General features: G+C 34.8%; 1 protein-coding gene across 14 annotated transcripts in view; it reads right to left on the bottom strand.

The window, feature by feature from the left end:
• The window catches only part of RYR3 (ryanodine receptor 3), a 300,041-nt gene that overhangs the window by 209,119 nt on the left and 77,707 nt on the right, over positions 1-13,215 (bottom strand). For 10 of the 14 annotated variants that reach the window (XM_072428468.1, XM_072428475.1, XM_072428469.1 and 7 more), the window contains exons 4-6: positions 4,466-4,480; positions 3,814-3,888; positions 2,741-2,819 (exon numbers count right to left, since the gene is read on the bottom strand). In XM_072428468.1, coding sequence (XP_072284569.1) covers positions 2,741-2,819; positions 3,814-3,888; positions 4,466-4,480 — 169 coding nt within the window. The remainder of the gene's footprint in view (positions 1-2,740; positions 2,820-3,813; positions 3,889-4,465; positions 4,481-13,215) is intronic. The other 4 variants (XM_072428470.1, XM_072428480.1, XM_072428478.1 and 1 more) reach the window with 1 other exon arrangement.

The raw sequence follows: 13,215 nt of genomic DNA, 5'->3' as shown, positions 1-13,215 counted from the left end.
TTTAAATCGGCATTCTTTCTAGCATCCATCTTTTTCAATTATTAATTAAACCAAAATGGTCCACAATTTACCACACAGTAACAGAAAGACAAGATGATAGAAAATAATGAACATTTGGGTATATACAGTATATGTAAATAGTTTCCTTACCTATTTTTAACTTTAAAACATTACATGTTTTTTTTACATACAGATACCTGATCCATTGCTAAAACTTGATATATATTTTAAAGGGTACTGTACAAAAAACAGTTTTGTGTTTTATAGTATGCTTTTCAGTTTGCAAATGTGTACCCTGCTAACTTTGAGTCCCTCCATTGCACGGTGGTTTTATATTTAATTTTAGCTGCACATAGGTTACCGTGCCACTGGCAAAAAAAAACCTGAACTCCAAAAAGTACAGTTGATTTTAAACAGAAAGGTAGCCGATTTGTACTAGTTGTTTTTTCTCAAAACAACTTCTATCCTTCAAAACCAATGCTTGACTTTGGGGTAAGCCCCCTTGTCACGTTGGTGTTTAGCCACAAAGATGCCAATTTGCTACCAGTCCCTACATCTAAATGTTCCGTAATCTACCACCTACACATAGGCCAAATGTCTAAAAGAAAAGCAATCTGTAAACCGCCAAAACCATTAATTTATTCTGTCTTTCATTCTACAAATTTGTCAGTGCAGGCTTGAATGATATTCCTCGCTAAGAGGTAAAAGATGCAGAGCTTTAAAGCATAATCACACTAAAGAACATTGTAGTGTGCTGCTAGTTTTAGACTATACACAAAAATTCATCATAGGCAGTAAAGGCTGACAGTTCTTGAATGGTTTTATGCTGGATAAAAGCAAGAGACTGCATAGCATTGTTAACACTTACTAGTCTCCTGCAGACCAGACAATAATAATACTATTACACAGTATTTATATAGCACCGACATATTAGGCAGTGCTTTACAAAGTCTATAGTCATGTCGCTAGCTGTCCTTTAAAGGGAATCACAATCTTATGTCCCAACATCAGTCATGTGTCTTTAATTTAGTCTAAGGTCAATTATGGGGGGAGGCCAATTAACATTACTGCATGATTTTGAGATATGAATAAATGTTTCTGTGCACACAAAACTGAGATGGAATTTTCATATTTTCTCTGCAGGTTAAAGCTTTTTAAAAGACATTTATGTAATATAACAAATTATTATAATATACGGTTATACTCAGTACATAATATTTAGTTTGGTGTTTTTGCGTTTGTTTCCCATCACTTTCTCCAAAATATTTCTGGCAGCGGCATATTAAAAGGCAGCTGTTTGGTGGGCTGAATGTAGAGGCTATTAATTCCCTCTTTGCAATGTGAGGCACAAAATTTTTAGTTCAACTAACAACTTCAAAGCAACTTTAGCCTAAACAAAATATGATAAGATGTAGATAAAGTCTATTGATTTAAGATTATCTTGTTATGTTTTTATGAGTATCCTGATGTCTAACTACTGCATAGCTAATTTTATAAATACATTAATTTAAACAATGTAGTTTACAACATTTAGTTTGCATTCTCCTTATCTTAGCACTGTTTCCATCTTTTGGTATTTGTAATGTCCATAACATAAAGGGTTAGCACAGAGATGTGTGTCCAGCAATGAAGACAATCTAATAAAGTGTTTTATGTACTAATCCCCTTTTAAACAGATGTCAGCTTTTTAAAAAAAAAATGCAAAAGGATCTGTTTATAAAGCAGAGAATGATGCTGCCAACACAATGTCTTACTAAGGGAATGCTATAATCAAAGAGATGCAAAGTGTTGGTTTTGTGTCACACATTCCTATTCCCATGATAGCTTCTTCAGTGTGATCCTTGGTATCTATGATTAATGCCCTTCTTGCCTGGTGTGTGTTTTGGTGGGATGCTTTCTCTTGTCAGGTTTGAAGTGGTACCATAATCTTTTGGTATAGTGGATTTATTGGTGATACATTGGATATTCATGGTCTGAGATTTTCAAAGTCTGGAATTTTTTAACAACCCAGCCCTGACCTGCACAACTTTGTCTCTGACCTGTTTTTAGTGGTCTCGCTCTTAAGCTGCGTACACACGGCAAATTTTTCTCGCCCGATAATCGGTATCGGCCAATTATCGGGCGAAAATCTGCCGTGTGTACAGTCGGTCGTCGTCCATCGTCCGACGACCGTCCTGGCGGATCCATGGACGATGGACGACGACCGATCTTAATGAAAGGGAAGGGGAGAGCGCGCAGCAGGGTGCCGCTCCGTCGCTCTCCCCCTCCCCTCTCCATAGAGCATGAACGGTGCTGTATGTACAGCATCGTTCATGCATCCTGCAGTCTTTTCTCGTTGGAAAGGATCGTGAAAGATCCTTTCCAACGAGAAAAATTGCAGGTGTGTACGCAGCTTTACTGTTGCTTGCTTAGTTGTGTAGTAAACTTAAGATCATGTGACATTTTGATTGCACACAGGTGGGTGGACCATAATCAAAAAATTTATTCATGTTATCTGACAACATTTATCTCCAGTCAGACAGCTGCTATGGGACAGCACAGAGTCTATTACTGAGAAATGGCACTAACACAAGGGAGGAAGGTTAGTACGTTTTATTCTTCTCTAAACCAGAAATACCAAGTGTTTTCATTGTTTCCAGTGGCTGAAGGGTGCAGCAGAAGGAAAGAGAAGTATGTGTTTTAAGAAAGAATTTACATATGTGTAAAAAATTAAAAATAAAGTAGAAAAATCAAAAAACACCTGTTGCTGTATCCTGCAGTCCAACATCGAATGCAAGTTTGTCTGTGAACGATCTTGATGTGGTCAAGCATGTCAAGTACTGTTAAAACATGTAAAATAAATGAAGATAAAGTTAAACTTCTTTTTGGATTTAATGGTCTAATTTAATAAAGCCCTCCAAGACTGGAGGGGATACACTTTCATCAGTAAACCTGGGTGATCCAGCAAACCTGGAATGGATTTCTTAACAGTCATTAGCTATTTGTTAGCAAACGTTTTCAGTCCTTGACCAGATCCATTCTATGCTTGCAGTGTCACAAAGCTTAACTGAAAGTGTATCCTCTCCAGTCTTAGAGAGCTTAAAAAATCAGGTTCAATGTTGTTTTCATTTGTACATAAAAATAAGATATAAAGATATATAAAAAAAAAGATATATCTATAGACCACACAGGTACCATTTGTCAACAGATTTCATACAATACCACATTTTTTTAATATCTTTTTGCTACATGATTGTAATAATTAAAATCATTTTACAGCTGTATTGCAGAAATATAGTGAAATTTACTGGTACTTAGATGTGGTGGCTGTATTTGTTTTCTTTTTTAGTTTTTTTTCCCCTTAAAGTTCACCTAGTAAACCTAGGAACACATGTCCTGCTGTTCATTGTTGGTTACAGTCACTCATTGACTGTATTCATGGAGGAAGCCACAGTTTTCACCCAGAATGGAGTAATTATATGCTTGCATTTGTTCATCTCCATTACATGTAGGTAAGAGGACATTATTTTTGTTGTTGGTTCATCTCACAAGAAATTACAAGGATACTGCATTTCTGGTAAGGACAAAATACATTTCCTTTAATTGATGAAAATGTTGTTGATCTTAAAAGAGAAAAACAGATGTAACCACCACATCACAGTACTGGCAAGATGCAATATATAACACACTTTAGTTTTTGGGTTTAGTTGTGTTTTAATAAACACAATGCATACCCAAATTGGTGTACTACATGAAAGCATTGTAGAAAAAATACATAGTTTTATGATATGCATTTGAATATTTAATAAAAAATAAAAAAAAGTATTTACATACCATTCCACTAAATGAATGCCTAAGTAAAATGGCATGGCCATAGAGTAAAGTCCTGTGTCCACCTCCTTGTGATGCCTATAATATATTAATAAAAAAAATATATCAATAACATCATCCTGTAAAATGTAGAAGTTGGGGACTTCTACAAGCAGTCCAGTAGATGAACCTGTATCCTCCTTTGAAAGTGAGATAGACACATTTCATAGGTATAAAATATGGACAGTTTTTATATGATTTAGGTTAGTATGTCTTGATATGCTATTTATTATGCATATAACTTTTATTATATTATGAATAATGTGTAAGAACAAACCCTATACCTCAGCAGGAAATTCTAAAATCACAATACCATTCTTTGGCAGATTGGCAGCCAGAACTGCATATTTTATACACAATATAGAATGTGCTTAGATCAAATATTTCATGCAGCAGACCAATGACAATTAGACTAAAATATAACAAGACAAAAACAAGAAAAAGGACAAGAAAAGGGGTAATTTGGGAGTACTGCCCTATATGAATTGCATGCAATCAGTGTCTGTTTTGATGAGTGTGCCTTTATGGCCTAGTTTCTGTGATATGTAGACAGACTGAATGGATTCTAAGTGAAAGGTAATCTGTTTGTAATTTAATTACAAAAAACAATCCTTACCTTCCTGGTAAACTTCTTGGAAGCATTTAAAGAAAACTACATATATAAGTGAACCAGCAATAAAGACTACATATAAAAGTGCATTTTAAAATAATTAATGTCAGCCTTGTGAGATCTGTGAGGTTTCTCTATTTCTGTACAAGAACATTAACACAAGATGGGTTAATTAACTTATGTGGCAAACACACAAACACTGAAATGCACATTTGTTTTCATACAGTGGCAAAATGTATGTATATATATATATATATATATATATATATATATATATATACACACACACAGCAGATGGACATGGATAATCACTAGCATTACCAATACCCAATACATAAATAGGTTAATCTCTATAGAATACTTTTGAGAACTATACCTAGAGCCTGGATTGAGTGTGGCTACATCTGACCAGTCCTTGTCACATAAAATATCAAATCATTAACACCGAGCTAAGATATTCCTCAATGGAATCATGATCAACACAACAAATAGTGGGCCTAATTGAGCCTCAGCTCAACAATCTTGAAATGACTGTAAGTTGGTTCAGTTTATGATAAGGAAGATGTTTATATAAAAGATAAGAGTGGAAAGCATTTTAGAAAGCAGAAGTGGGATTTAAAGTAAAGAAATGACGGGTAAAAAAGCTAAAAAATGAAGATATTGGAGCCTCCACAAATTTGAATTTGTGATGCAAGTTGGTGTTGAGGTCAATAAGATATCGAGCACACTTATTTCATGCAAAGCCTTGTCATTATAATTAATTGCCAAAACAAATACTTTTCTTGGTTTGACTGTTTTCTTGTAGGTTTCAGCAGTCAGACATAACCTTTTAAGTATATTAAAACTATGTCATGCCCAAGATGCAGAAGATGAGCATAGGTTAAGTACGAATCTCATTTTCTTTTTCAAGGTACAGTACTTAAAAATATTTGTGAAACATTGACCATTGGTTGCAAAATTTGACTCATCATGTAGAAAATGTTCCCTTTTTCTAGGGATTGTGCTCATACAAAGGCTAGGTACGCACATGCAATAATTGCCATTAGAAAACGAACGATTAATGACCGATCAACGATTATTCATAATTATTTTGAACGATCATATTGTGTACGATTCTGTACATGCTGAATTGATATGATCATTCAAAAATAATCCACAAATATTGTACACACACTAGATGCGATCCTTTGAACGATGCAGGAGGTGACATGTACAAGAGAAAGTGTATCACCGAACAATCCACGTTCACTGAACGACCGTACACACAATAGATAGCGAACAATGATCTCCCAATCAGATCCGCCGGGACAGTAGTTCGCCAGTCGTTGTGCACTTTTTTTGTTAAGGATTATCGGACGATCGGTTGTTAGTTGTTCGTTTCCAACGATAAATATTGCGCGTGTGTACATAGCCAAAGTAAGGTATTATGCCATAATTGTGTGTGCCCTTTAAGCTATAATGAAAACTGAAATAATCAAAATGGGTCGGATCAAAACTTTAGATACCCTTAAATTATTGGGCTGACAATATACACACAAGTTGAAACACATAGGTTCTAATTAAGTGAACGAGTCCAGACACCTTACTTCTTTGATTGTAAACAATTTTTATGTATAAATAGTCAATTTAAATGCATTCAGGACTGCACTGTTGGATTATGAGCCAAGGGGAAAACAAGAGAACTGTTAATGGACCTGGGAGAAACAGTCAACTAACTTCAAGGGCCCCATCTGCAACTATCACAAAAGACTGCATGCCATCAATGATGATATAGGGGACAATACACCGTATAAGGAACTAAGGGTATGAAATCTTCAAACTGGGACAATCCAATTATTTTTTTTAATGCTATGATTTGTTTAAATAGTTTTGCTATTCTGTGATTCCCTATAGTTTAATTTTGATCCAAATTAAATTACAAGAAACGTGCTTTGCCTGATCACTCATATTTTCTTTAAAAAAATTGAACACTTTTCCTGTGTATTTGTAAGTTGCACAATACTTTTAAGTGCTTCTGCCACAGTCATGCTTTTACCTAGTTTGGAATTCACTATAAACCCCAAACTAAAATATATTAATCAGCCTGTTGTGATTAAAGAATTACTTATTAGCACCCCTGTTTAGCAGCATTCAATTCCAGGTTCTATTGCCTTCTTGGACTGTATCTGCAGGAGTTTTTATAATCTTTATACAATTGTTTTTAATTCCTTTCAGGGCTCAAGTGTCCACCCCTCCCCCCTATTTCTAAAAACATAATAGTAGGCAAAAAAAATTAAAAAAATTATGATAAACTGGTGCTGCAACAATAAAGATACATATTTACTTTCTAATGATACATGGGAAGAGCTGGCTTTATGATATGCTACCTGAACCCTGGAAACAATATTTCCAGGTAATTGCTTCCTATTTGCAGTGTATTTTCAACCGTCACTACAAGCCAAAATTAGCTGTGTGGTAAACCGTAGGATAACCATGTGATTTATAAAACCTACACACTAACAATGTAAACATGCTTTTCTTTTAATATGAATATTAAAGAAACATTCATATAGCATATAGCATGTGATTTTATCTATAATCCTGTTGACCAAACCTATAAATACACATATCTAATGATAGCGTACCAATAATCCTGCTACTGTATACATACTGACAGCTCTAGAATGGAGAGTTAACACATTAAAATTAGTCAATTGTTATGCCAGAGGCAAAAATAACATTAGAACTTATTTTATTTTAATATCTTATGTGAACTTAAGGGTAATGCATACATTCCACTAGCCAGAAATAAAAAAATAAAAATACCAGACACAATAAAGGATATCTTTACCAGACATACCATACCAAAAATACCAGACAACAAAATATATCTTTACAAATTGATTGCAGTAAAATAGTTCAAAGAACTGAATTTATACAAGTGTTACAAGTGTGATGGAGGTCAGAGCTTTGCACACTCAGCAAGATGATCTCTTTTTATCTCAAACACACTTAAATGAGCAAATGTCCAAGCAGTATGCAATCTCCTGGGTCTTTTCTCTGCCACCGAGTCTGCAGCACACCAATTAAAGGTGCACATTAAAAGTGCTGCATCGTCATTTTCATTCTGTCAGCTCAGTGCAAACAGATGCCAAAGGAAGTATTTCAGAAATAAAGATGCACAGAACAGCTTTTGGACACAGTTTTACAATTTATGTATGATTTCACTAGTTTCATGACAGGACATGACAGGAGTGTTAGTCCTGAATAACATAGAGAAACTACCAAATAATTTTCTTTTTAACTTTAAATAGGTATTGTACTTTTTATTACAAAACAAGTTTAATGTAAATTTCAAAATATTATATTGCTTCCTCAAACAGTTGTTACTTTAAAGTAAAGATTGCATTAAAGTGCAATCTATCTCCTTTTGGACTGACATCCAAAAAAAAAATTATACTGGGACTTTTTTGTTTTAAAAATATGTGGTTTACATGATTTTTCTTGATATAATATAGTATTGGGGTGGTCCCATGACTTGCAGAAGAAATCTATTGCTAAACACAGCTGAGGTTGTGGGTGATCTTAAGGACTGAGCTCTTCTGCAAGCTCTTGTAACTCTTTAATGGCCAAGACAAACTGCAGTTGTTTCTTTTTGCATATCAAAGCACAGCTTGCTCCAGAAGTTAATGAATGTCTAGGCTCCATAAAGTTTATTTTATTTTTATTTGTTTTTTGCTTTGTTTGTGATTAACTCACAATGAGGATTTTATACAGTAAATGTAACCACCCTGCCTATTAATATGTTGAGACAAACATCTGTCCTAATTGCATTTATTAAAATAATTAACCTGTTCTGACTTACATACAAATTCAACTTAAGAACAAACCTACAGTCCCTATCTTGTATGTAACCCGGGGACTACCTGTAGGTGTAATAATCATTCTATATACAATAAATATCAGGAACCTAACTACAAACTGCCAAACTGGCAAGAGCATATATTCTCTTGCCAATCCAAACTGCAGCCCCAGGTACGTTTTCTGGAACTGTTCCTATATAACCTTTTTTTTTGGAGTGATGTAGTAGACCTCATTGTCAAACTTACTGCAACTGATATACATGAGAGACCTGAGCTGGCCCTTTTAAACATCTATATTATCTTTAGGATGTGATATAATTGCTCTCTGTTACATATTTTTTTAAATCCAGCTATAGCATGTATCCCAGCTTGTTAAAAATGCACCCTCCCTCTGAATGTTAGCCAATGGTTGTACCATGTATACCATTTACCGTATGGAAGAATTGATGATGTTTAGGACATTTGACATTGAGGCAACTTCTCCCTAATTTCAAAGATTTCAGAGATATTGATTCAAAATGATTCACCCCCTCCCCCCTTTTCTGTTCCTTCATTCTTTCTTCATTTTCCTTTTTTTATGTGACACTTTTCTGACTTCTCTGCTTTATGCTTCTCTTTTTCTTTAGCTTTTTTGATGCTTTACCTTTTTTATTTTTCTTTATCTGGATTTTTCTTTATCTAACTTTCACAGTTATTTAGTTATTGTTACAAAAAATATTTTTAATATAAGTTTTTTCATTAAAAAAATGTTTTTGTTGCAACATCCCAATTTCATGGCATACATCTTTCTTTCCTAGACATTATATCATGATTTTTTTTATTTGTCAATCTTTATCTGTTACTGATTTCAACAACTTGTACTTCAATTGCTTATTTTACTATTATATTATAATTGTTTGTTATTCTGTGTTTATCTCAATAAATTAATTTAAAAAAAAAGCTAGTTGGGTATAGACTATTTTTTTAGGAAAAAGTAAAGTTATATAGTGAATAATTGATATGGTATTCATACCAGAACTGAAAAAGGTTACAGTATAATGTTTCATGTTTACGGACATAGAATTTTCAAAGCATAGTGGAATTAATTCCAGCAACAGCCTGATAGGACAGTATTACCTTTATTAAAATTGTCCTTTAATAAATCACCCCAGAGTGATCCTCACCTGGAATAATACTTTCTTTCCCCCCAATCCAGCAATATTTCCTTCATCGTGGTCCTGGTCATTGCCATTTCATACTTTGCATGTGCTCAGTGGCCCTTTCTAATTATTTCTAATTGTGGCCATACTTATGGTGGCTTTCAACAATCTCTTGGATTGCAACTCACCCATTTGAATGATGGGCTGTTCCCAGGGAGCTGGAGGGATTTAATATGTAAATACATAACAGCAGTATAACCAACTAATAGCAAATAGTGTAGACCAAAGTGTTTGGCAAAAGTGTAGGCCAAATCCACTTAACAAATGGCTGCTGAGCAACAAAAATAATGTAAATAAAAATTATTTATCAAGTGTAAAAAAAACAGGCTACACCAAAATGTATTTGAGCTAAAAAAATAAAAGCTATTATGTCTATTCATATTATGTGCAGCAATGTAAAACCTACAAAACAAAAATACAAAAAGTTGTGTAATGTTTTCTGGCAGGATGAAAATGAACAAGCCGAGATGGTTTGTCTAATAGAGCTCTAATGATCATGACAAACAAAGGACTTGGATTGGAGTAAGAACAAAATATTTATGAGAATGCAGTATTACCAGGCTGTAAGAATGGAGAGTGATTGCTCTAATCAACTGAAAAGGCAGAAATTCATGTAATAGTGTACTGGTTTAACAGAGTTACACAAATGCAAAATGGGGACATTAAAGGAAGCTAACCTCTACTCCTTTACAGTATATCAGTGAGATATCTAAAAGAGTTTCTGTTTCCTCTGTCTGTGCAGAAAAAATCTAAATGGGAAAAGGGGAAAGATAGGCAAGGAAAAAGACATAGAAGTGGAAAGTAGGCTATAACACAGCTACAGTAAAAAACAAAAATCACTATCCCCTAAGATGGAAACATAGCATTCAGGGAACATCACTAATGTGGCGAAGCGTCACATCAAGTACATTGGCAGTCCTCCAAATTCCTATATGGTAATGGGAGTAGAAAAAGAAGTAAAAGACTTCAAAGATAAAAACACCCCACAAAAAAGAAACAGAAGTAGAAAGGGTGCTGGGAGATGGCGAAGGACATAAAAGAAAGAAACTAGGCAGAGTAACCTGGGAAGGTAGGTAGAGTAGCTGTGGAAGATGAACAGGAAAGGTAGAGTGAGCCTGTGAGTTCATGCTGATTGGACCGACCTATTGCCTGTGACACCGACTCTGATTCTGTTTGTCCCTGTGTACTTTGTCCGGTGGATGGATTATCTGTTATGATCTCTGGCTCTGAATTCTGAATTTGTCTATTGGAATCTTGGTACTTCTCTCTGTGGGCTCCTGGTCTGCTGCCAGCCAATCTCCAGACACCATCCTTTGCGCACTGTCCTGAGGGCAACCGAGTGCTGGGAGTGCTTACTAAACGCAAAGACTGCAGCATAGATTGGGGGACTGATGTCTGGGGAATACTGGTGCTGACCAGGGACCTACAGCAGCAGGGATAGAATCTTCCAGGGTATGTATCCTTTCTTTCAGGAGCTTGACTGAATGCATGTCTGAGGCAGGAGGAGACAGATTTATAAAATATACTGATGATCATTTCACATTTCAGTCAGGAATTGCCTTAATAGAGAGTTGAAAAAGGTAGCAGGCAATTGTGGTTCCAGAACATTGCTCCTAACACAGCCATAATTAAGACACACCCCTCAAAAAAGTAATGCATTAATAACAAAGCACAATGATTACCTAACAAATGCTAGCTCATAGTTACAAGACAGAATAGAAACAAATGTCTGCCTTTGTTTACTGAGCACATTGTATGATTTTAAACAGACAATAAAATGACCACACAACCTCATACAGGTACTCGAGGGGTATTAAAGACAAATAATAAAATAAATGTATTTACATTTGTAAGGGATACAAACTGATTTGGGTGTAAATTATTTGAAAACATAAACAAGAATTCAGTTAAAAAAAGGTTAAACTCTGTTTACCTCTCAGGTTCACAAACATTGATTTGCACATTAAGCCAGTGGTCATGAAAGTATATGAACAAGACAATTAATATTTTAGATCAGTCATACATATAACATTATTATATGTTATATATCAAATAATCTTTAGCTGGAATCTTGTCCTGCAGTCATATGGTATACACAAAACTTTATATCTGAGTTAGAAAAGTCACTCATATTGTGGACCATTGTAAACAAGAAATTTGGTTATCAATGGTACAAAAAGTAACAGGTGACTGACTCTAAAGTTTGCAATAAATACTGAAGAAAGGGAACCAAATATTAGGTAATGATTTGTTTGCTAATCACACTTTAGTTTTAAAATCTTTTTTTTTTTTCTTTAAAAATATAGTATATTACGAATACTGCAAAAGCTTTGTTACAATGAAGACATCAGGAAACACACCGGATTTCATAGTTTGTTTTTGTAAGACAAAAATATTGCTGTAAGCAATACCATTACAAAATGTGTAAAAGCAAAGTATAAGGGTATTTGTAAAGCAAACTGAGTCAGGCCTTTACTGGTGGGTTAATCCGGAGACACTCATATCCTGGTAGGTAGTACAATAGCAAACTGGTTAGAAACTTTTTTTTTTCAACACAGCGAGCAGTCAGCACACAGATCCATCTAAAAAAAGAACCTGATCAGGCAAAGAATTGGTGAAAAGGAAAGAAAGGTAAGACTAAAAAAAAGAGGAACCATACTATTGATTTTGGTGGATATTTTGTTTCATTTGAGAATACCTGAGCTGCAATCATCTTGTTTTCCCAAATTGATGATTTAAAAAATGATGAAGAACTCTGTATAAATAGGTTCAAAGGTATTATAAAGGAAGGGAATATATGCATAAGCAGCCAAACAATAAATAAAACAAGAACTGTACCTACACCTTTTATATTATGGTTGAAAGGATAGTGGGAATAGACTAGACCTCTAATTTGTTCTTCCAAATCTACTGCTGGGCCTGGCCCTAGGTTTGCATAGCAGGCAGGACTCCATCTGCAAGGTCTGTAAGCAGTTTGAATGTTCTCTCTGTGTTTGTTTGGATTTTCTCTGTACACCCCCCCCCCCCATCTCAAAAACATGCTATTAGGTTAACTGTCTCCCCCCAGATGTGGAGTGTGGGAAAAACTAAAAGTGCAGCATGAATTGTCAGGCAACTTGTTATAGAATTTTTAAAACCAAGTGTCTTGGTAATAAAAAATATCTATTTTTTTAACTTTATGTTTTACTAAAGCTTACTTGAAGCTATTGACTCAGAAACTGAAAAGTTTGGTATATCACTGACAAATACAAGTTAAGGTGTTGCCTCTCTCTCTGCTTTAGAAAGCTGCCACTCTGCATAGCAAATAGAGAATCATAACTATACTGTTCATAATACAGTAAACTTGTCTATAAAAACATAATTATACTGCTATGTTCCCTCCCCCAAGGGCCAGAAAGATTTTCTAACCCGCTACAATCCCAATAGCAGTCTTAATGGCAATACGTGGAGTAGCTTACAACGTTCAGCTGAAACTTCATCTGCTTAGTGATAACAGATGTTTGGCTAGGTACTCTCAAGTAAAACAGTTACAATCTCCATGCAGAAAAATTCTAGAAAAAGACGAAGAACAACATACCCATCTGGACAGGTCACTAGGCTATTAAAGTAAAAAGAAAATTATAAAGCGAATGTTACTTTAATAGTTCAGCAGATACATGTATTGGTACATGAGGAACTAAATCTAAATTTTTCCCTTCAGTGAAATCATTGTACC

This window comes from Pyxicephalus adspersus, chromosome 12 (assembly GCF_032062135.1).
Source record: "Pyxicephalus adspersus chromosome 12, UCB_Pads_2.0, whole genome shotgun sequence".
Lineage (NCBI taxonomy): Eukaryota > Metazoa > Chordata > Amphibia > Anura > Pyxicephalidae > Pyxicephalus > Pyxicephalus adspersus.
Note: the sequence above shows the minus strand (reverse complement) of the source record. Positions and strands in the feature narration are given on the sequence as shown.